The 21,938-nt window shown below is 43.0% G+C and overlaps 1 protein-coding gene and 1 long non-coding RNA gene across 2 annotated transcripts in view; one reads left to right on the top strand and one right to left on the bottom strand.

The window, feature by feature from the left end:
* CCDC112 (coiled-coil domain containing 112) overlaps window positions 1-21,134 on the bottom strand; it is a 29,432-nt gene extending 8,298 nt beyond the window's left edge. The window contains exons 1-6 of the mRNA XM_029941573.1: window positions 20,861-21,134; window positions 11,739-11,860; window positions 7,235-7,356; window positions 3,803-3,892; window positions 925-1,000; window positions 131-521 (exon numbers count right to left, since the gene is read on the bottom strand). Coding sequence (XP_029797433.1) covers window positions 131-521; window positions 925-1,000; window positions 3,803-3,892; window positions 7,235-7,356; window positions 11,739-11,860; window positions 20,861-20,977 — 918 coding nt within the window. The 5' untranslated portion in view covers window positions 20,978-21,134. The remainder of the gene's footprint in view (window positions 1-130; window positions 522-924; window positions 1,001-3,802; window positions 3,893-7,234; window positions 7,357-11,738; window positions 11,861-20,860) is intronic.
* LOC115293889 lies at window positions 12,385-12,939 on the top strand. Its single transcript, XR_003909657.1, has 2 exons — window positions 12,385-12,544; window positions 12,760-12,939. It is a non-coding gene; the product is annotated as an uncharacterized LOC115293889 (long non-coding RNA).
* Window positions 21,135-21,938: the final 804 nt, after the last annotated feature.

The following is a 21,938-nucleotide window of genomic DNA, read 5'->3' as shown; positions in this document are numbered from 1 at the left end:
TGGGTGTTGTATGGAAACCAATTTGACAATAAACTATTTAAAAAATAAAATAAAATACAGCATCTGTTGAGCACAGCGCCCGGAAGACAAACACCGACAACGAGTGAGGAGCTCTCCTAACCATTCTCACCTCTTTCTTCCTTTCTTCCAGGGCCAGAAACTTCCGATACCATTTCTCATGCTGCTGAACCTCGTCCTGCGTTCTTCCGGGAAGGTTTTCCAGAACTTCTCCCATAAACGTGGGCTTCCCCTTATGTTTGTTTCTCACCTTCACAAAGTGCTGGTGGTCGTAGTCATCCCAGCCCCCCTGGCGCCCCCCTGTTTGCTGAAGGAAGTTTTCAAAGTCTACCACTTCTTCCGGAAGGGCGCTCGGCGTCATTTTGTCCGTCGGAACCTTGCCCGTCGCGGCCCGGAAGGCACCCTCTGCTCCCGAGTGATCTGAAGCCCACGTGTCGATCTTCCTCGATATGGCCCTCAGCTCATTATTAGTTGTTTTCTCTTCTTTAATAAGCTCTTCATACCTAAAGTTTTAAGGGTAGACTTTTTCAGTAGTAAGATACAAACCAATCTGTATCACCCCTGCCTTTTCTCCCCTCAAATTTCATTATTCCTGACTCTTTTCATGTCATCTTCTCCACTTAAAATTATTAACAATAGAAGTCTAAGCTTTCAAAGAGTTTCCTTGGAGTTAGGGGGAAAATATCAATTCTTATTTGGGACTTCATCTTGTTTAAATATAAGTGAAAATTCACTTTAAACATAAAAAGGAGTCTAAAACCTAAAACAACAGAAGAAAGGGGTTATACTGCTCTGCTGTAAGACCAATATGAAATACAGAACAATAAAATGATTTGTCAACAACCTATGGAGAAGTAGTGAAAAATAAATGTCAGTAATTTTATATCAAATGAGTTTGAAACATACATCAACCTCTGCTCTTCCTTAAAAGTATTAATTGCATTTTCAATTTCTTCCATCATTTCTCTGAGCTTTTCAACAACTGTAAGGAAAACAAAAAAATACATGAAAAAACCGTTGTCATATCTTTAAAAAAATTTTTTTTAATGTTTATTTATTTTGAAGGAGAGAGAGAGACAGAGCCTGAGCAAGAGAGGGGCAGACAGAGAGGGGGAGACACAGAATCCGAAGCAGTCTTCAGGCTCCGAGCTGTCAGCACAGAACCTGATGCGGGGCTTGAAACCCATGAGCCTGGAGATCATGACCTGAGCCAAAGTCAGATACTTAATTGTCTGAGCCACCCAGGTGCCCCTGTTATGTCATATATTAATATGACTAAGAATTAAAGGTTAGGAGAAAAGGGACTGTTACATCTAAATTAATTTTTTATGTCTTTATTATTTTTTAATTTTGAGAGACAGAGAGCGAGCGGGGGAGGGGCAGAGAGAGGGAGACACAGAATCTGAAGCATGCTTTAGGCTCTGAGCTGTCAGCAGAGCCCTAGGCAGGGCGCGAACCCACGGACTGTGAGATCAAGACCTGAGCCGAAGTCGGACACTAAACTGACTGAGCCAGCCAGGCGCCCGTTACAGCTTAATTTAAAAACACTTAGTAACTTCAAGGATGAGACAACTGAGCTTTTATAAAGCTAATGTTTATGACTGCAGTTTTTTTCTGATTATAGATTTATTCCTGTGCACACATATTATTAAACCTTAATATCATCATTTTCCCCATAGAAATGGTTCACACTACACATCCGGTCTTGTGAGAAGCAGTTTTTATTTAACAAATTGTGCTTAAATACATGTGGCTACCTTTCCATAACAGTGTGTGTATATATATGTATATGTTCCTCTCATTCTTTTAATGGCTACATAGTATTTAATTGTCTGCATCTATCCTAATTCATTTAATTAATTCTCCAAGTGATGAACCTTTCGATAGATGCAACGCTGTGGTCAATACATTTTTGGGTACTGATTTTGCATGATGTTTTCCGATGATAACAGAGAAATCTGAAATGCCAAACAAGAGGTACACGCACGCTACGGTATGGAGGACGCCAGCACGCTGTCCTTCCGGGAGGCTCCATGGACTTAAGGTTCCTGAGTGCCCCTTCCTGTGCACCTTGAACCTTCCAAAATGAGAGGCCACACTGATGGTGACTGATTCACTGGCATTTCTGTGATTATCAATGAGCCTGAGCAGTATCTGCACATGTGTTTTGTATTTCTCTTGCTATCAACTAGCACCTGATCATCTTTGCCCATTTTTCTATTACCTTTGTTGCTCCAATTTGTCGGCACTCTTTTTTTTTTTTTTTTGAAAGAGACAGCGCAAGGAGGGGAGAGGGAGAGAGAAGCGTAAGCAGCTCCTCAGCGCGGAGACGGGGCTCGACATCACACCTGTGAGATCATGACCTGAGCCAAAATCAGGGGTTGGATACTTAACCAGTTGAGCCACCAGGCGCCCCTGTCGCTGTCGGCACTCTTTATATGTTATGGAGAGTCGTTTTTTTAAGTTCCGTATGTATTGCTGATACTTTCCTAATTTGTTTTTCAACTTTATGGTTTGGGGTTTTTTTGTAAAGTAGTCAGGTATGGCCACTCTTGTCTAATCCCCATGCTTATAAACTAGAATACAATGATGAAAATATAAACTCCTATTCTCTTCTAGGATTTTTATGGTTTCACATATTAATTTAATAAATAGTAATTAGAACAGTCACAGTTTTTTTTAATTAGTGCTTCCTAGGTTATAAACAATGAACAAATGTTTTATATGCACTGTCTCACTTTCTCTCCCAAAGAATCCTGAGTCAGTCCTATGATTATCTCCATTTTACAACTAAGGAAATAAAAGCTCAGAGAGATAAGTAATCTGCCCCAAATCACGTACGAACAAGTGACTTGATCCTTCAGGAATGAATGTCGGTGCACGCAGGGAGGTGAGGATGCAGTTTCATGTCTTCCAAATGGCTGGCATTTATTTGCCCCAATATATTTAAGCTTTTCCTTATGTATTCGAAACGCAATTATTCAAAAGGTAATTATTTCAAAGAGTAAATGATGGGAAAAGCACTGGGTTTAGGAATCAGGAAATTAGTCTTTTTCCTCTTTGTTAGCTGAATCTGAACTCCTCCATTCCAGAATTTTCATTCTGTACGTGACATTATCTGTTCTATCCGCTTCATAACTTGTAAGCATAGGACAGCATTTTTTAATGTTTATTTCTTTTTTGAGACACAGAGAGAGAAAGCAGGAGGGAGCAGACAGAGAGGGAGAGAGAATCCCAAGAGGGCTCCGTGCTGTCAGCACAGAGCCTGATGTGGGGGTAGACCCCATGACTCTGAGATCATGACCTGAGGAGAAATCAAGAGTCAGACGCTTAACCAACTGAGCCACCCAGGTGCCCCTGGGTGTGACAGCATTTTAAAGCAACTACATAAACACCAGATATTACAGCTAATTATCTAATAAACCTTTATTAATCCCTAACCAACAAAGTAGGGCCAAGCTCCATTAAGGCCAAACAGAAAACCTGCTTATTAGGAAAGTATAAACATTTCTAACAAGCAAGGCAATACTAATACAAACAGACAGCCTGGGTGGCTCAGTCGGTTGAGCGTCCGACTTCAGCTTAGGTCATGATCTCACGGTTCGTGGGTTCAAGCCTCGCATCAGGCTCTGTGCTGACAGCTCAGAGCCTGGAGCCTGCTTCCGATTCTGTATCTCCCTCTCTCTCTGACCCTCCCTTGCTCATGCTGTCTCTCTCTGTCTCTCAAAAATAAATAAAAAACACTAAAAAAAAAAGATAAAACATAAAACCCAAATTTACTTACAATCAGGTGTAGGCTTCACATCTCTTAACTGGTGCTGAAGTTTCTTTACATTATTATGTATTTTGGCCAATTGTTGCTGGATTTTTGTTCCTATAAGGAAGATGTACTTTCAATAACTATCAACATGGATGGTTATAAGACTGATCATCATCATTTAGTAAAAGACAGCCAAGAGCGAGTATATAATGGACAAAAGAAGGTTATTGGGGTCAAAACAGCCAGAACATTTTAAGTACTCTAAGTAAACAAACAAACAAACAAGGCATCTCCCAATTTCCTCCAATATTTGAAAGCACAATGGGTTAAATCTTACTATAAAAGGAAATATTCTCTCTCTCTCTCTTTTATCTCTTTGGAGACTGAGTGATTGGACACTGCTCTGAACACAGATAATAGCAGCTCAGATGCAGTTATGTTTTGTACTTAAAAAGTTTTTTCTTTCCCTTTTAATTTGTTATAATTTATGGAAATAGAGTTTGATCAAAACTCTACTGGTGGAATATTAAAACTGCCTAACCAGTACTAATTCTATGAACACTCACAAACTTCCTAATGAGAGTTAATTTCATCTAACCACATCTTCCCAGACAGGGGCTGGTAAGCCATGGGACGTGACCAGCCATGACCTTGAGGAGGGGCCCAGCAGCCACGGCGTGGTGCCTATGCTACCAGCTGCCCCCTCAACCATGGAAGTGGCCTGGAGTCACTCACTAGGCCCACAATAAAAGCCTGGAAAACAGATGAAGGTCTCACAGACATTTTAGATGTTCTGTATCAGCAGCAGAAAGAATGGATTCATCTTCTGTTTTTTCTTTCTGAAGTAATAACCTTACTTTAATGTTTATTTGAATTATTAGGCTAATATATGTTCACATTTTTATATATATATTCATATAATTGATATTATTATTTATTACTTATCATCTTTGGGTACTTTATGGGCTCCCCCTTTATTTTTTTGCAACTTTCCCACAAATGAGCATGAACCATCTAACAGCTCTGTCCAAAAGTCCTCAAAACAATTAGGTTTTAATTTTTATTTACTTGTTTATTTTTATGTTATTTATTTATTTTGAGAGAAAGCACAAGTGGGGGAGGGACAGAGAGAGAGGGAGAGAGAATCCCAAGCAGGCTCCATACTGCCAGCACAGAGCCCAACGCAGGGCTTGAACTCACGAACTGTGAGGTGATGACCTGAGCTGAAGGCAGATGCTTAACTGACTGGGCCACCCAGATGTCCCCCAATTAATTTTTTAAAAGTTTATCCAAAGGCCCAGAGCCCATGCTAATATCCAAAACAAACCTCACACATGTGTATATGAGACTTTGGATTGTATTACTTTTCACTAAAATCCAAGAGTGTCATAAAAGCAGAAACATATCCAATGTACTTTATAGGGCCCCATTCATTCACTGTTGCAGCTCTAGGTCCGGCAACTTCTCTATCAAAGCATAGGTCCTAGGAAAGCATTTGGTTGTTTTGTATTTACCATGGTTTGGTCAACTACAATGACACTACCACAGGGCAAATGATCTCTTAATTATTCATTTGGAATGGACACTATGAGTGGGTTAACCATTAGGTACAATAGTACATAAATGGAGGCCAAAATTGTGTGTGATCTTTCCGACAAGGAAAAGGTATTTACTCCTTCTAAGTTGTAATATTGAAAGAAGAAACAGTTACATGCTTATACCGGAACAATGCAGTCCTTCCTCTCTTGGATAAGGTAAAACCAAAGTGTGAATAAAGAGAAGAAAACCGGTAGAACAATGGGAAATGTAAAGACAGAAATAAAGTTGCTGTAAAAATGGGAATGCACATAGGGGTGCCTGGGTGGCCTCGTTGGTTAAGTGTCTGACTCCTCTTATCAGCTCAGGTCATGATCTCAGGGTTGTGAGTTCAAGCCCATCATGGGGCTCCACGTGTGAAACCCACTAAAAAAAAGTGGGGGTGGGGTGCCTGGGTGGCTTAGTTGGTTGAGCATCCAACTTCAGCTCAGGTCATGATCTTATAGCTTGTGAGTTTGAGCCCCGTGTCGGGCTCTGTGCTGACTGCTCAGAGCCTGGAGCCTGCTTTGGATTCTGTGCCCCCACCGCCCTGTGCCCCTGCCCTGCTCGTGCTCTCTTGCTCTCTGTCTCAAAAATAAATATTAAAAAGAAAAGGGAACATACAGAATGGAGACACTTTGGTAATGGCATGACCAAGAGACAGAAAGATCAGTCTCTCAGTCATCTATAAAAGAAAGTAAGAAATACTAAACTATGGATGCTTAGATGTTTCCATGAATCAAAGAGGAGAACTGGACATTTGGTAATTCTATTAGGTCCTGCCGTCATTCCCACAGAGGAGGAAGAACGATTTTTGCCACTACCTGATAGAAGATGACTTGTTACAACATTGCAATCTTATATTCTAATAGAAAACATTGATTAAGAATTTCTTTTCATTGACTATAAAGGAATACCATAAGCAGTCTACTCCTCATGTAAGTTTAATATTTTATAAAGCTTAGTTGATAGCCATTATTTTTCTTTTATGCAATGCTAAGTAGTTTTTTTTTATTAGAATGTAAGGATTTTGCAACATATAACATCAACAACAAAAGGTATTTTTGTAGAATTTTTTTTAAGTTGTTAAATTTTTATTTATTTTTGAGAGACATGGAGACAGAGACAGAGTGAGAGCTGGGAAGGGGCAGAGAGAGAGGGAGACACAGAATTGGAAGCAGGCTCCAGGCTCTGAGCTGTCAGCACAGAGACCCATGTGGGGCTCGAACTCACAAACTATAAGATCATGACCTGAACTGAAGTCGGATGCTTAACCAACTGAGCCACGCAAGCGTCCCTGTAAAATTCTTTCTTTAAGGGTGACATTTAGTACAAAGTAAACAGTGATCAATATTCATAACAAACAACAGAATATATTCATCATGCCCTTTCTCATGCACTTGGTTGCAAAGACAGCTCCCTGAGGCCCAAATGATAGGTTTTCTATCACAGACAAGGACACTCAGGTTTAAGCCACTGCGTGACCTGCCCACTACGCACCGCTGCTTCGTGTAGCTTCTGCAGCTGCTGATGTTTGCTTATTCAGTCGACAGTATCAGGGCGATGGGCTAAGATCAGGGAGCCAGGGAACCATTTTCCCCTCATTTTAAGACATTGTAATGGTATTAACTGGGTTGGCCACCCAAAACCCAAACCGTCTTTCCCCTATTACACAGAAAGAAATGCACATAAAAAACAATCTAGTTGGAGTGGCCAAATAGTGACCTGAAAAGATAAACACACATCCCTAAAAGAAGACTGATTACCAACTGGAAAGGCTTTTCATAGAGAATGAAACACAGTCAATGCACAGAGGCAAAGCGAAACGACTAGAGCTTGATGTTATGCAACAGTCTGTAGGTCATTATGAGCCCGGCTTACTTTCTGTTTTCCTGCTGTGGATCAATTTGTTTTCCAATTCTTCCAGCATACTTTGCTCACTTCTGAAGTCACTTTTTTGGTTGTAGAAATGACTGTGTTTATCTTTTTCTATGTTGATAACTCTTTAGGAAAAGAAACAAATGACATAAGTATGATTTTAATATCTTTTTAATTGTTTGAAATATGAAGACACTCATTACAATCAGTTCAATTAGTTCACCTGTGGAATCAAAATATAATTACTAGAATTAATAAGGCAAAGGAGTCAAAATAATAGTTAGAAAAGAGTCAAGTTTAACTATAATCATAGGTAATCTGAATTGTTACTTAAATTATAAAATGTGAGGTTAAGAAAAGGCAGTCAAGGACTTGTTTTAAAACTACAATAGCAAGACATCACTTCTTGGCCTTTTGGCTAAGATCAAGTGTAAACATACAATAGCAGAGCACCTGGGTGGCTCAGTTGTTTGAGCGTCTGACTTTGGTTCAGGTCATGATCTCATGGTTCACAAGTTCGAGCCCCACGTCGGGCTCTGTGCTGACAGCTCAGAGTCTGGAGCCTGCTTCATATTCTGTGTCTCCCTCTCTCTCTGCCCCTCCCCTGCTCACACTCTGTCTCTCTTGCTCTCAAAAATAAATAAATAGGGGCGCCTGGGTGGCTCAGTCGGTTAAGCGTCCGGCTTTGGCTCAGGTCATGATTTCACGGTTCGTGGGTTCAAGCCCCGTGTTGGGCTCTGTGCTGACAGCTAGCTCAGAGCCTGGAGCCTGCTTCAGATTGTGTCTCTCTTCTTCTCTCTCTCCCTCCCCTGCTCACTCTTTCTCTCTCAAAAATGAATAAACATTTAAAAAATAAGTAAATAAATAAAAACATAATAACTATTTGGCTCTTGATTCCTACTCAATCTCATTGCAGCTTTTAAGAGGGAGGTACAGTTAGCTTTTGTCAACTGAGCCAAGACCTTTAACCTCACCTGAGGTGAACCTCCTTATCACTAAAATGTTAATCATCACAGCTCTCTACTACCTAAATAGGGCTGTGATTAAATTATATGACGGGAGGCAGTAAAAATGTACCATGGAAATGGAAGTTATTAATATAATTAATAAAACTAAATTTCAGGAGGCAAACGATCTACATAGACAGGAATTTTAGTATATTTAGGGATATTGTCTACGTTGACTTCAAAGCTTCTTCTGAGTCATCTTTGGTCCTTGGATTTAGCACATCTAAGTAAGGAGTTCGAGTGTTAGTTTGAACCCTGGGGTAAGACAAAACAAACAACACGGACATTTATTTTCTCAACATCTGTTTTCTTTCTCCTGGAAATTAACACAAACTCTTCAGTAACCCTATATCTAATTGAATGCTGGATGGTGTCTGGCCATTAACTTAATTTCATACAATGTAAGGGGTAACTATTTAAGGAAGAGCTTCTCAGTACTTTCCACTTTGCGGCCCATTAGAACAAAGGTAAATATTTATAAGGTGCGTGGGGTAAACAGAGGAGACTGCCCTGGGCCCTCCCTGGCTGCCCCAAAGGCTGAGAAGACGGCACTACAGCACGTGGGTTTGGGAGAAGTAACAGGCATAGAACAGAGAAGCCACGCGGATCCTGGGTGACATGTGAACCCTAACCGATGGAGGGTGCCTACCGGCGTCTTGTGCTGGGAAGCCCACCTAGGCTCTGGGTGCAGGTGGGGGAAATTATATGATCATATAGCAATGTCTGCATGGAACAGGATACACCATGCTAGTAAGTTATGTTCTGCCGTTCCTGGATTAGAAATCTTCACCTAAAAGGACATTCAAAATGTACTAATAGAGACAAAGAGCCAAACACATGAAAAGACCTCAGTCACAACGGGAGAAATGCAGATTTAAACTACACCACAGTAGCAGCGTATACCTATCAGACTGGCAAAAAATCACAAGTGTAAGGTTGCTAAAACTGTGGGGAAGGAGGTCCTCTCACACACGTATTGGTGGAATTGCAAATCGCCTATGGAGGGCAATTTAGCAATGTTTATTACATCTGCAAATCATGGGCCTTTGACTCCAGCATTTCTAGCTCTAGGAGTTTTTCCTAAAGATACACTCACGCATATGCAAAATGATGTGGACCCACGCAGGTACTAGGATTTGTATGGAAGACTCAATGTAACCTAAACGGCCATCGCTGTGGGGCAAGGGAAATCAACTGTGGTGCACTGAGGCCTGGGAATACGTTAAAACCATACTGCGTTCTGTAAGCTGGCAGGGAAAGAGCTCGAAGATCCACTCTTCTTCCATCAAGGGTGTAGAGCAAAATGTTAGCCCCGAGGTAGAGAGGATAGAATGACTCCCCTCATATTCCCGCACATCACTCTTACTGGACAATATACCTTTCTTGGTTCACCCAGCTCTTTGTCCTCTTAATTTCTCCCTCTCTCTCTCTTTCCCCTCCCTCCCCGCTCCTCTCTCTTTTTTTACTTAAGCATTCTAAAATAAATCCACTACGTTATGTAATTTCACCCCAGCATCCTTCTGGAGATTATAATACTTAACTATAATGCCATTACCACGTCTGACAAAAATCAACAATTCCTTGGTATCTAAGATCTCCTCTTTAGTTAAAAAAATAAAAGCAAAACAAGATGTAGACTAGTGTGTACACTATGCTACCATTTATATAAAAGAGGAAAAATCTTTGTATTTTTACTTCCTCCTAAGCATATAACAATTCTGTGGACGGATACGCAAGAAACTACAAATAGTGGCTGTCTGAAGGAAGAAAATTGGGTGGCTGGGGTCCAGAGGGAAACAACGATTTGCATTGTGTACCCTTTGGCAGATGTTCATTTGTGAACCACGTGAATGTATAACTTGTGCTGAACACAAAAGAGATTTATATTATAAAATTGTGTTTGCTTTTTGTATTCAATGAAAATTGCTGGGTAGAGACCCTCTACCAATGGGTTTTTCTATTACCCTTCCCGTGAGCTTTTCCAAAACCTTGTAACAAAATGAAGAAAGCATGAGTGGAGCTATAAAACCAAAACATCCTCGAAAACCAAGTGTCTCTACTGGCATTTATCTCTACTGGTTTGTTATGGATACCATGACCACCTGATGGATTATCCTATATCTAGACGGAAACATATGCCAGACCCCTAACCTAGAGTCCAGTTCTATATAAACTCATGCATTTTAGGGGCGCCTGGGTGGTTCAGTCAGTTAAGCATCCAACTCTTGGTTTTGGCTCAGGTCATGATCTTACAGTTCGTGAGATCCAGGCCCGTATCGGGCTCTGCACAGTAGCTTGGAGCCTGCTTAGGATCTTCCCTGCCCACCCCCGTCAAAATAAATAAATTTAAAAAAATAATAAAGTCATGCATTTTAGAAATAAAAAATAAAATGAAATTGTATTTTCTCAAATTCTGAGTATTAAAAATAGAAGTACTACATAAATGCAGGGTGAATTCAAACTCCCAAAGCCACATATGGTACAACGCTTCAAAATTCAAACAGTATACTTTTTTGTTGGCAGAATTCCTAAACAGAAAACTGCCACTAATTCTGGTCCAAAGACCATTCTGGACAACAGGCTCCATTTCTCCTGATTCCTTAGCAATTGATACGATACAAATCCAAAGCCGGGTTTACATAAAGCTCTCAACTGCAAGACAGGCTGGGCATTAGGAGTTCTCATTCTTTTGATCATTCTTCGCAATATTTATCATATCATGGTGCTGCTGATGATGTTGAGCATTCAACAGATATCACTGTCTATTTAAAAAAAAAACTACACATACACTAAAAATTAAAATAAATGGCAATTTCTTGATGACCCTAGTCATGACGTGTAGGATGGATCTGAAAGGGGAAGACCAAGGGAGGGAGACCAATGAAAAGGCCATTTCAAGAAATATAACTCAAGGGTTTAGACCCTACATTAAAATTATTGACTCCCTCAAAATTATTTAACAAGTGCTTACCTTGGTAAATGAAAGTGCATTGATATATGCAATCTAAAAAATTTTTTTTCTAATGTTCATTTTTGAGAGAGAGAGAGAGAGACAGAGTGTGAGTGGGTAAGGGGTAGAGAGAGAGGGAGACACAGAATCCAAAGCAGGATCCAGGCTCCGAGCTGTGAGTACAGAGCCTGACGTGGGGGTCGAACTCATGAACTGCGAGATCATGACCTGAGCCGAAGGTAGATGCTTAACTGACTGAGCCACCCAGGCACCCTGATACATGCAATCTAAAGAAATAAATGTTCTGTTTGCCTTGAAATACACTGATTCAAAACAGTAAATGAAACCGAAATAGCTCTACTTAAACTTTATATTAAATAGTCTATAACCATTTGCATACTTCATACCTCCTGCCTTTTTCTTAATTTTGAAAAGCTGGTGCCTAGAATCGTGTAATTTAATGTGGGGTCGGATGGGGGGAGTAGAACTTTATACTGTCCACAATAAAATGGCTAGAAATGTTAACTGAAGATAACATTCTTCTACTTACTGATTTCTTAGTTTTTCTGCTGTGCGTATGAACTCTGCCTTTTTTGTCCGACTAACTTTCTGCTTCCAGTTTTGAAGCTGGAAAGGACGAATCCCGCCCGAAGTACCAAGACAGCTGTCAGTCTACATGGGGAACAAAAACACCAATCATACACGCGGTAAGAGATGAAGGCAGAATTTCTTTCAGGGACATAATGTCAATAATGAAGTTTCTGAGGAGACAAGTTGGGGGCCGATCTTATTTAGTTGTTAGAAATACATTTTGGGGAAAAAGGAATATCTTACCTTAAAATGCTAAATTACTGAGTAGGAAATGTCTCCAGGGATTCCTACAGAAAGATCTAATTCTTCCATTCAGCCATTCAGCAATATGTATTAAACACTTACAACAAGATATGCGGTGCGCTAGACCCCAGGGAAACAATGATGACCCGCATTAATATGGCCAAAGCCCTAAAGTCTAGCGAGGAGAACAGATTTAAACAGAAAAGCGTAACCAAGCAATAAAAAAAAAACCAAACCCACCAACTGCAGTAAGCGCTACAGGAAATAGAACGTACTGAGCTAGAGATAATGGGCTGAAAGGTTGTTCAGTTAGAATTAGAATGGCCACAGAAGTTCTATTTGAGGGGGTGCCATTGAAGACTGGAGCCAAATGTAGGGAAGCGGGGGTTCCAGGGAGAGGCCCAGATGTGCAATAGCCCCAGGGCAAGAAAAGATCATGGCTGGTTCAAGCAGAGAAAGGGCAATGGTGACACATACCAGAGAAGGTGGAGGGCTTGGGAGGAGATGAAGGTAGCCGGGCTGGTATGTGACATATCACACTGGCATTTTAAGTGATTGGGGGGAGGGGTCTGAATTTTACTGGAGGGTTTTGAGCAGGACAATATCATGATACGCTGGATTTTTTAAGAAACTCTTTCTGGCCATTTTTGGAGAATAAATTGGTAGGAGGTAGGGGTGGAGGTAAGCAGGACCGGAAGCAGAAGGATCGAGGTGGTAGCTGGTGTTGTAATACACAGGAGGAACCACGGTGTCTGGGACCACGGGGGTGGCGGATAGGAAAAGAAGCCGGCTCCCTACATTTTGGCTCTATAACCAAGAGGAGCTGCTGACAGATTGATGTGGAGATGAGAAAGGAAACAAGCCTTTACAGAGAATTTCTAGGAGCAAATGAACCAAAATAAAAAGTAAACAACTTAGGAAATTTCTTTTCCATTGAGATATAATTTACAGTACCATACAGTGTACCCATCTAAAGTGTACAATTCATGGTTTTTTAGTAAATTCACATATGTGTGCAAACATCACTGCTAACTGCAGAAAATTTCCATCATACCAAAGAGAAACCCCAGGCCGGTTAGCAGTCACTGCCCACCTGTCTTCCCCACAAGGCCCTGGCCACCATTCAATCCATTTTTGACTCCATGGATTTGCCTGTTCTGGGTAATTAATATAAATGGGATTGTACAATGTGTGACCTCTTGTCTCTGGCTTCTTTCACTCAGCATCTTTTCAATATTTACCCACGTTATACCGTAAATCTGTACCGTATTTCTTTTTGTGGCTGAATAATATTCTATTATAATGACCTACCATATTTTATCTACTCATCAGTTGATGGACAATGTGCCATTTCCACTATTTGGCCGACAAGAATAATGCTACTATGAATATTTGTGTACAAGTTTTAGTATGCATGTTTTCAATTCTCCTGGGCATACACTTACAGGGGAATTTTTGGATCATACGGTAATTCTATGTTTTACTTTCTCATTTTAAAAACTGCATTGCCTTTTTATTGTTGAGCTGGAAGCATTCTTTATATATTCTGGATATAATTCTCTTATTAGAGAAAAGACTTACACATATTTTCCCCTTTTCCCTGAGTCATTTTTCCGTTTTCTTGATAACATCTTTTAAAGCACAAATGCTGTCAATTTTGATAACGTCCGATCTATTTTTCTTTGGTTGCTTATGTGAATTCAGTATCATATAGAAGAAACAACCAAAGGTCACGAAGATTCACACCTATGTCTTTTTTAAGAGTTCTTTAGTTTTATCTCTTACATTTCGGTTTCCATCTATGGTGAGCTAATTTTCGTATGTGGTGGATGTGGGTATCCGTTGTCCCAACATCACCTGTTGAAAAACATCTTCTTTTCCTTATTGAATTGTCTTGACACTCTTGTTGAAAATCAGCTGCCCAGGAACACAGGGTTTACCTCTTAACTCTTATTGATCCGTATGTCTCTTCTTAATGCCAGTACCGCACTGTTGACTGCTGTACCTTCAGTATAAGTTTTGAAATTAAAAGTAGGAGTCCTCCAGATTTGTTCATAAAGATTATTTTGGGTAGTCTGAGTCCCTTGCATTTCCCATCTGAATTTGAGGATCGGATTATCAACTTAAGCATAAAAAGGCAACAGAAATTTTCACAGGAATTGCACTGACTCTGTAAATCAATCTGGGAAGTATTACCATCTTAACAATATTGAGTCTTCATACTCGTGCCCCTAAAATGGCCAACGATGTAGGTCTTCCATACTTTCTTTCAATGATGTTTTGGAGTTTTCAGAGTATAAGTTTTGCACTTCTTTTGTTAAATTCATTCCTATGTATTTTATTCTTGTGATACCACTATAAATGGAATTATTTTCTTAACTGCATTTTTGACCTGTCCACTACTAGCATATAGCGTCACAATTGATTTTTGTTGACTGCTTTTTAATCCTTCAACCTTGCTGAATGTTTCTTTGCTTTAGTAGTTTTCACATGAATCCTTTAAAAATTTTTATATACAAAATCATGTCACCTGCAAATAGGAATCGTTTTCACTTCTTCCTTTCCAATGTGTTTTTCTTGTTTAATTGCCCTTGGTAGAATCTCTAGTGAATTAGTAGTGACAATGTACCTTCTTGTCTTGTTCCTGATCTTATGGGAAAAGCTTTTAATCCTTTGTCATTAAGTATTATGTTAGTTGTGGGAATTTTATAGATGCCTTTGTCAGATTAAGGAGTTCCTTTATATTGCTAGTTTGTTGAGTATTTTTTATCACGAAAAAAGTGTTGGATCTTGTCAACTGCTCTTTCTAAATCTACTGAAATGAACATGTGGTTTGTCCTTTATTCTATTAATACATTCTATCACATTGATTGGTCTCACACAATAAGTTGAAAAATGCTCTCTTGGGGCACCTGGGTGGCTCAGTTGGTTAAGCGTCCGGCTTCGGCTCAGGTTCATGGGTTCAAGCCCCATGATGGGCTCTGTGCTGACAGCTCAGAGCCTGGAGCCTGCTTCAGATTCTGTGTCTCCCTCTCTCTGACCCTCCCCTGTTTGCGCTGTCTCTCTCTGTCTCTCAAAAGTAAATTAAAAACATTAAAAAAAAATTTTTTTTAAAGAAAAATGCTCTCTCCTGTATTTTCTGAAAGAAGTTTGTTACAAACAAAAAATGCTTAGACTGACTTCTATACTTACCTCTCCATTTACTTTACCAGTCGTCTTTATTCATATTCTTCCTCATGTAGATTTGAATTTCTATGTAATCCTTTTATTTCAGTCTAAAAGACTTCCTTTAATATTTCTTAAGGCATATATGCCAGCCATGAAGTCTATTAGTTTGTTTATCTGGGAATGTCTTAATTTCTCCTTTTTAGAGAACATTTTGGGGGACATAGAATTCTTGTGGACAGTCCTTTGCCTTTAGCACTTTGTGTTACGCCACTGCCTTCTGGAATCCAAGGTTTGTCGGTTTTTCAACAGTTTGACTACGGTGTGTCCAGGTCTGATCTCTTTGATTATTTGATTATTTACTCTACTTGGAGTTCACTGAGCTCTAGCGGTCTGTGGATTCATCTTTTTCATCAAATTTTGGGAGTTTTCAGCCACTATTTCTTCAGATATTCGGCCCCTGCCCACTTCTCTCTCCACCTTCTGAGCCTCCCCAGTACGTACAGCCTTCAGGGCGTTTCACGGGGCTCGGCAGTTCTTTCACTTCTCTTCCCTTTCCCTGCTGGTCCTCAGTCTGAGTAATCTGGACCGGCCTGTCTTCACGGTTCCTCTTCCTTCTGCCGGCTCAAGTCTGACGTTCAGCTCCTCCGGTGGACTTTTCATTGTTGTTCTTCTACTTTTTAACTCCAGAATTTCTATGCGATTTTTTAAAAACAATTTAAACCTCTTTAGACAATTTTAATTTGATGAGACCTCATCCTCATGCTTTCTTTGAGTTCTATAGCCATGGTTTCCTTTAGTTTTTTTGAACAATTTAAAACCGTTTATTTAAAAGTCTTTGTCTATTATTTTATCTAGTCTTCCTTTTCACATCTCATAATTTTTTTTGGTTAAGAACTTGACATTTAGGGGCACCTGGGTGACTCAATCAGTTGAGCATCCAACTCTGGACATGGGCTTGGGTGGTGGTCTCACAGGCCTGAGACTGAGTCCCGCTATGGGCTCCTCGCTGAACCTTGACCCTGCTTGGGGTTCTCTCTCCCCCTCTCTCGCTGCCCTCCCCAACTTGCATTCTCTCTCTCTCTCTCTCAAAATAAATAAACATTAAAAGAAAACACCCGACATTTAAAAAATATACGACTTGGTAACTCTGAGTATCAGATGTTTCTTCCATCCCTAACATTTGTTGTTGTTGCTCTTTGTTTGGTCACCTTCCTGAACTACTTCTGCGACGTCTATACTCTGCGCGGCCCTGAAATCTCTGCTCTGTTAGCTGAGCTGTCACCTGCTAGCTGACGGGTCGGAAGTCTGCCAAGATGCCCTCAGCTAATATGTCTCCCGGCCTTTGCTGAGGGGTCTGTGTGCACAGCAGGACACACCACTGACACTTAGGTGTTTACAAGTCAACCTTAGTCCTCACTCCTCACCTTCCCTGAGCTTCGAGGTTGGCCAAACATGAAAGCTTAGGGCCCCCTCACGCCTTCCCTGGTGTATTAGTTTCCTACTGCTGCTATAACAACTTACCACAAGTTATTTTAACACAACCTCACTGGCTTAAACAACACAAATGTATTCTCTGACAGTTCTGGAGGCCAAGTGTATAATGAAGGTGTTGACAAGTTTGTGTTCCTCCTGGAAGGCTTCAGAGGAAAACCTACTTCCATACGTTTTTTTAGGTTCTTAGAAGCTACCTTCAGCCTTGGCTCATCCCACGTCCTCACGTCACTTCTTCCTCTTCCTTCCATTGTCACATCTCCTACTACAGGCTCTGGTCCTCCTGCATTTCTCTTATAAGGACCCTTGTGAATATGTTAGGCTCAACCAGGTAATCCAGGATAATCTCCCCATTGTAAGATTGTTAATTCAATCTGCAATGTCCCTTTCACCATGTAATGTCACACAGTCACAAACACTGGGGATTAGAATGTGAATATCCTTGGAAAGCCATTATTCAGCCAACCACACCTCAACACTGACATAACCCTAAGCATGTGTGTGATTTTCTTTTCTTTCTTTCTTTTTTTTTAAGATTTCTATTAATGTTTATTTATTTTTGAGAGAGAGTTCGAGTAAGGGGAGGGGCAAAGAGAGAGGGAGACACAGAATCTAAAGCAGGCCCCAGGCTGTGAGCAAACAGCACAGAGCCCAATGTGGGGCTCAAACTCATGAACCACAAGATCATGACCTGAGCTGAACTCGGTCACTTAACTGACTGAGCCACTTGGGCACCCCTTTTAAAGATTTTTGTTAAAGTTTATTTATTTATTTTGAGAGAGAGTATGCAAATGCCAACATGGGAGGGACAGAAAGAGAGTGAGTAAAAGAATCCCAAGCAGGCTCTGTGCTGGCAGCACAGAGCCCAATGCAGTGGGGGTGGGGGGGTGGGGTAGAGGGGTGGAGAGAAGGTGGCGCTTGATTCCACGAACCCGTGAGATCATGACCTGAGCTGAGATCAAGAGTCAGAAGCTCAACCAACTGAGCCACTCAGGTGCCCATGATGTGTGTGATTTTCTAGAGGAGACCCTTTGCGAGTAATCATTTAAAGTCAGAGAAGGAATGCAGTTACTACCGAAGGACTACTCCAAGCAGCCAAAGGCCCTAACATGTAGGCCATCAGAGGGAAGTCACTTAAGAAATAAAACAAAACATATATATGTCCCTGGTATATAGCAGGGACATACAGCAGTGTGACACTGTTACAGATAGCTTTAAAAACTCATAATTTGACTCAATGATTAAGAGGGAGATGGCATTTGAGAGGAGGGTAGAGAGATTTGTGGTCTTCAGTCTTGAAAGGTAACAATAAGGATTATCAACAAATAATATACAAATATGAGAAAGGATAGGCATTACTTTTTGTTATGGGTAAAAAATTTAAAGGGTTCCACACCCTAAGGAGGATGTACAATACAATACAAACTGTTTCTAAAACTTCAAAGAGAATTTCTCCAAAATAACATAAAGGTGGGGCGCCTGGGTGGCTCAGTCGGTTGAATGTCTGGCTTTGGCTCAGGTCAGGTTTGTGGGTTCAAGCCCCGTGTCGGGCTCTGTGCTGACAGCTCAGCGCCTGGAGCCTGCTTCAGACTCTGTATCTTCCTCTCTCTCTGACCCTCCCCTATTTGCACTGTCTCTCAAAAATAAATTTAAAAAAAAAGTAAAAAAAAAACCCCAAAATAAGATAAAGGAACTGTTACGGACTGATTTACATCCATCCCAAATTTGTATAGTGAAACCTAACCCCCTTTGTGACTATATTTGGAGATAAGGTCTTTAAGGAGGTAATTAAAATTAAATGAGATCATACAGGTGGGGTCCTATTCCAAAAGAACTAGTGTCCTTTTAAGAAGAGGAAGAGAATGGGCGCCTGGTTGGCTCAGTTGGTTGAGCGATCCACTTGGGCTCAGGTCAGGATCTCACCACTTGGGCTCAGGTCAGGATCTCACGGTTCGTGGGTTCAAACCCTGCGTCAGGCTCTGTGCTGACAGCTCAGAGCCTGGAGCCTGCTTCAGCTTCTGTGTCTCCGCCTCTCTCTGCCCCTCCCCTGCTCATGCTCTGTCTCTCAATAATAAATAAAAGTGTTTAAAAAAACTAAATAAATAAAGTCCAAACACCCTTAGACTCTATCAATGCTTTCATCACCAACTAGGAGGCTCAACCTCAACACTTTGGACTAGACAATTTTTTGTTGGGGAGGGGGAAGCTCTCCTTTGTCCTCTGCCTGCTAGTAGTACACACAACCCACCGCCCACCCGAGTCGTGATACCCAAAAACGTCTCCAGACATTGCTAAATGTCTGGAACCGACAAAACACTTGCAACAGCTCCGCAGGTGATTTTGATCCAACCCCCGGAAAGGCAAAGCTCAGAAGATCATCACGGTAGAGAGATAAAAAGGTTCATCAATGGACAGAATCAGGCAACTTGTGAAAAATGCAAATCAGGAGGCAAAACATGGTTATAAGAATTTAGAGACCCGATCGCTTTGAACTCGAGTAAGCCAGAAAGATTTCACGCACAAAGCCAGCAAGACGGCGAAACTGCTAGGATCACACATGAAACAAATTTTTAAAGATTATTTAATAAATATTTTCAGTGTTATGTATTCTTATACATTTTACATTGCCCGCCCTGGGATCTTTGAGCCAGAGTTAGAACAGTAAAGAGAACTGCTGTGGGAAAACATTTGCCTGAAGCGGAATGTCCTGACCTTATACAGGTAAGGACAGAAAATTACTGCATTTCCTTAGAGCAAGAAAAAGGTGGAAACTGTCCTCAGCTCACAACCACCTTCCCTCAGTTTTTGGATCGGTCCTCAAATACTTAGGGAGTGCCTACTATTTTCCAGGACTACACGCAACAGTGGAGCTGGGAACACAAGAGTGAATGAAACTTCCAAAAGTTCCTGCCCGCATACAGCTTACATTCCCACAGTGGGGGGCGGACGTGGGGAGAAAAATGAAAATATGTAACACAGCATAAGGTAATAGGTGCTGTGGAGCAAAAATAAAACCAGAAAAGGGACTAGAGGGAATAGGGCATTCTAAATAAGGGGATTCCGTTTAGGGAGGTCATGAAAAGAATCACTGAGCTCATGGCATTTGAACAAAGCTTTCTGGAGGGAACACAGCCATATAACAAACAGGGAACAGCATTGCAAACAGAGAGAATAGCAATTACATGCTTCTAAAGTAGGAGACTGCAAGGCATGTCTGAGGGACAACCAGGAGGCCAGGATGGCAGCAGCCGACTCAGAGCAGGGGACTGGAGAAGAGGTCACAGGGAGATGGTGGGGGTAGCTCATGGGCCCTGGAGACCACGGTAAGGGCCTTGGCTTCTACTATGAGGGTTCTGGGGAGGAGTGTCATTACTGGACTGAATCGCCCTAGCTGTTGAAAATACATAGGAAGGCAAGGCTGTTAGAAACCAGCTAGGAAAGTATTTCAGCCAGGGAGACACGATGGTGGGGACAAGGGCAGTGGCCCTGGAGGTGTTAAGAGTGCGATTCTGGATTTATGCTGCAGCTAGAACATGGAGGGATTGCCCATGCTTTGGGTGTGGGCTGTGAGAGGATGAGAGCAGTCAAGTTGCTTAAGCAACTGGATCCAAGAATTCCTGAGGACCCTCTGGTCCTCACTGCGGGGAAATAGGTCCTATATGCAGATCGCTAGAAACACATCTGCCTCGGACCACCCCATATTTATTCCTCCTAGTACTCCTGGCGCAGGTACAATAACAAGGCAGCCACCAATTACTGGGCACCGAATCTCCCTCCGACCAAGCACTGTGCCACGGCCTTCCCACACATGGGGACCGCTGCTCGGTAAGATATAACGATCAGATCCAGTTTTTTGAGAAGGCACTGAATTGCGGAGAAAATATGTTTCCATTACAGGGCTAAGAAGCGGCAGAACCAGGGTTCCCACCCAGATCTTCCCTCGACTCCGAAACCACATGGAGGTGGCGCTGTAAAAGCAGATAAACGCACAAGCGCCAACAAAGCGCAACGCCCGGCGGGGGCCAGGCCGCGAGCGAAGGGAGGCTAACACTGCGCCTCCCGCCTCGGGGACCGCGATGCCTAGGACACCTGTTCGGCGAGGGCCTGATACCATCCCGCCTCCGGCACCCACCTACCCACGTTCGCCGCCGGAGAGACTTCCGGCCCTCCTCGATTTACCTGTTGCGGGACCGGCGAGGTTCCCATGCCGCTCCCGGTGGCCGCTCCCGCCCCCGCCACGGCCCCGGCTACCGCGGTGGCCGCTGCTGCCACCACGACCGTCGTCAGGGCGGCCATCTTTCCTCGTCAAGCTGCTCGGGCCGCAGCAGCCACCCGGGCCAGAGGGTTCGGGCCACGAGAGCTCCGGGTCCTGCAGACCGTCCCCGTGCAGCGGAGCCCCGCTGGAAGCAGAGCAAGACCTAGCCGGGGCGTAGGGAGGGGCCGGGATGCGGGGCGGGGCCGAAGCACGGGGCGGGGCCGAGGGCAGGGCGGGGCCGGAGCACAGGGCGGGGGCAGGGGGTGGGTACTGACTGAGGGCAGGGCGGGACCGAGGGCAAGGAGGGGCCGAAGCACGGGGCGGGGCCGGGGTATGGGGCGGGGCCGAGGTGCGGGCCGCGCAGGGGAGCTGCTGGGGCAAGGGAAGCACAGGGCGGGGCCCAGGGCTGGGCAGGGCCGAGACGTGGAGTGGGACCCAAGCGCAGGGCGGGGCTCTGAAGGGATGCACTGAAGGGCCGAGCTAGGCGGGGCCTATGGGGTGGGTCCGGGGCTCAGGGCGAGACGGGAGCGCAGGCGGGGTCGAGATGTGGGGCAGGGGCTGTGCGCCCGGTGTGTCATGGGGGGCGGGGCCAAAGTGTGAGGCGGGGCCAGAGCGCAGTACCGAGGGGTCCCCACGCAGCCCTGTGGGGCAGGGCGGAGGTAGGGACTGGGCGGGATGCCGGGCGGGGCTGACTGAATCGGGCCGGAAGGCGGGCTGGGAGGAGCCTGAGTGCCGCAGGGCGCGGCAGGATTATAGGCATGGGCGGGGGCGGGGCGGGGGCGGGGAGGGGCAGGGCAGGGGCGGGGCGTGAGTGCGAGGCGGGGCTACAGCCCAGAGTCTCACTTTGCTACCTAGGGTTTGTGTAAACCTTTCCCGAGCACTTATCTACCCTTGTTCAGCAAATCTTGCTAATCCCCTCATTCACCTCCGACCCCGGACCCACCTTTTACTGTCAAATTTATTCGTGTCATATATAGATATAGCTCCACCTACAGATGTATA

This window comes from Suricata suricatta, chromosome 6 (genome assembly GCF_006229205.1).
Source record: "Suricata suricatta isolate VVHF042 chromosome 6, meerkat_22Aug2017_6uvM2_HiC, whole genome shotgun sequence".
Taxonomy (NCBI): domain Eukaryota; kingdom Metazoa; phylum Chordata; class Mammalia; order Carnivora; family Herpestidae; genus Suricata; species Suricata suricatta.
The sequence above is the reverse complement of the archived record's forward strand: the minus strand, read 5'-3'. Positions and strand labels throughout refer to the sequence as shown.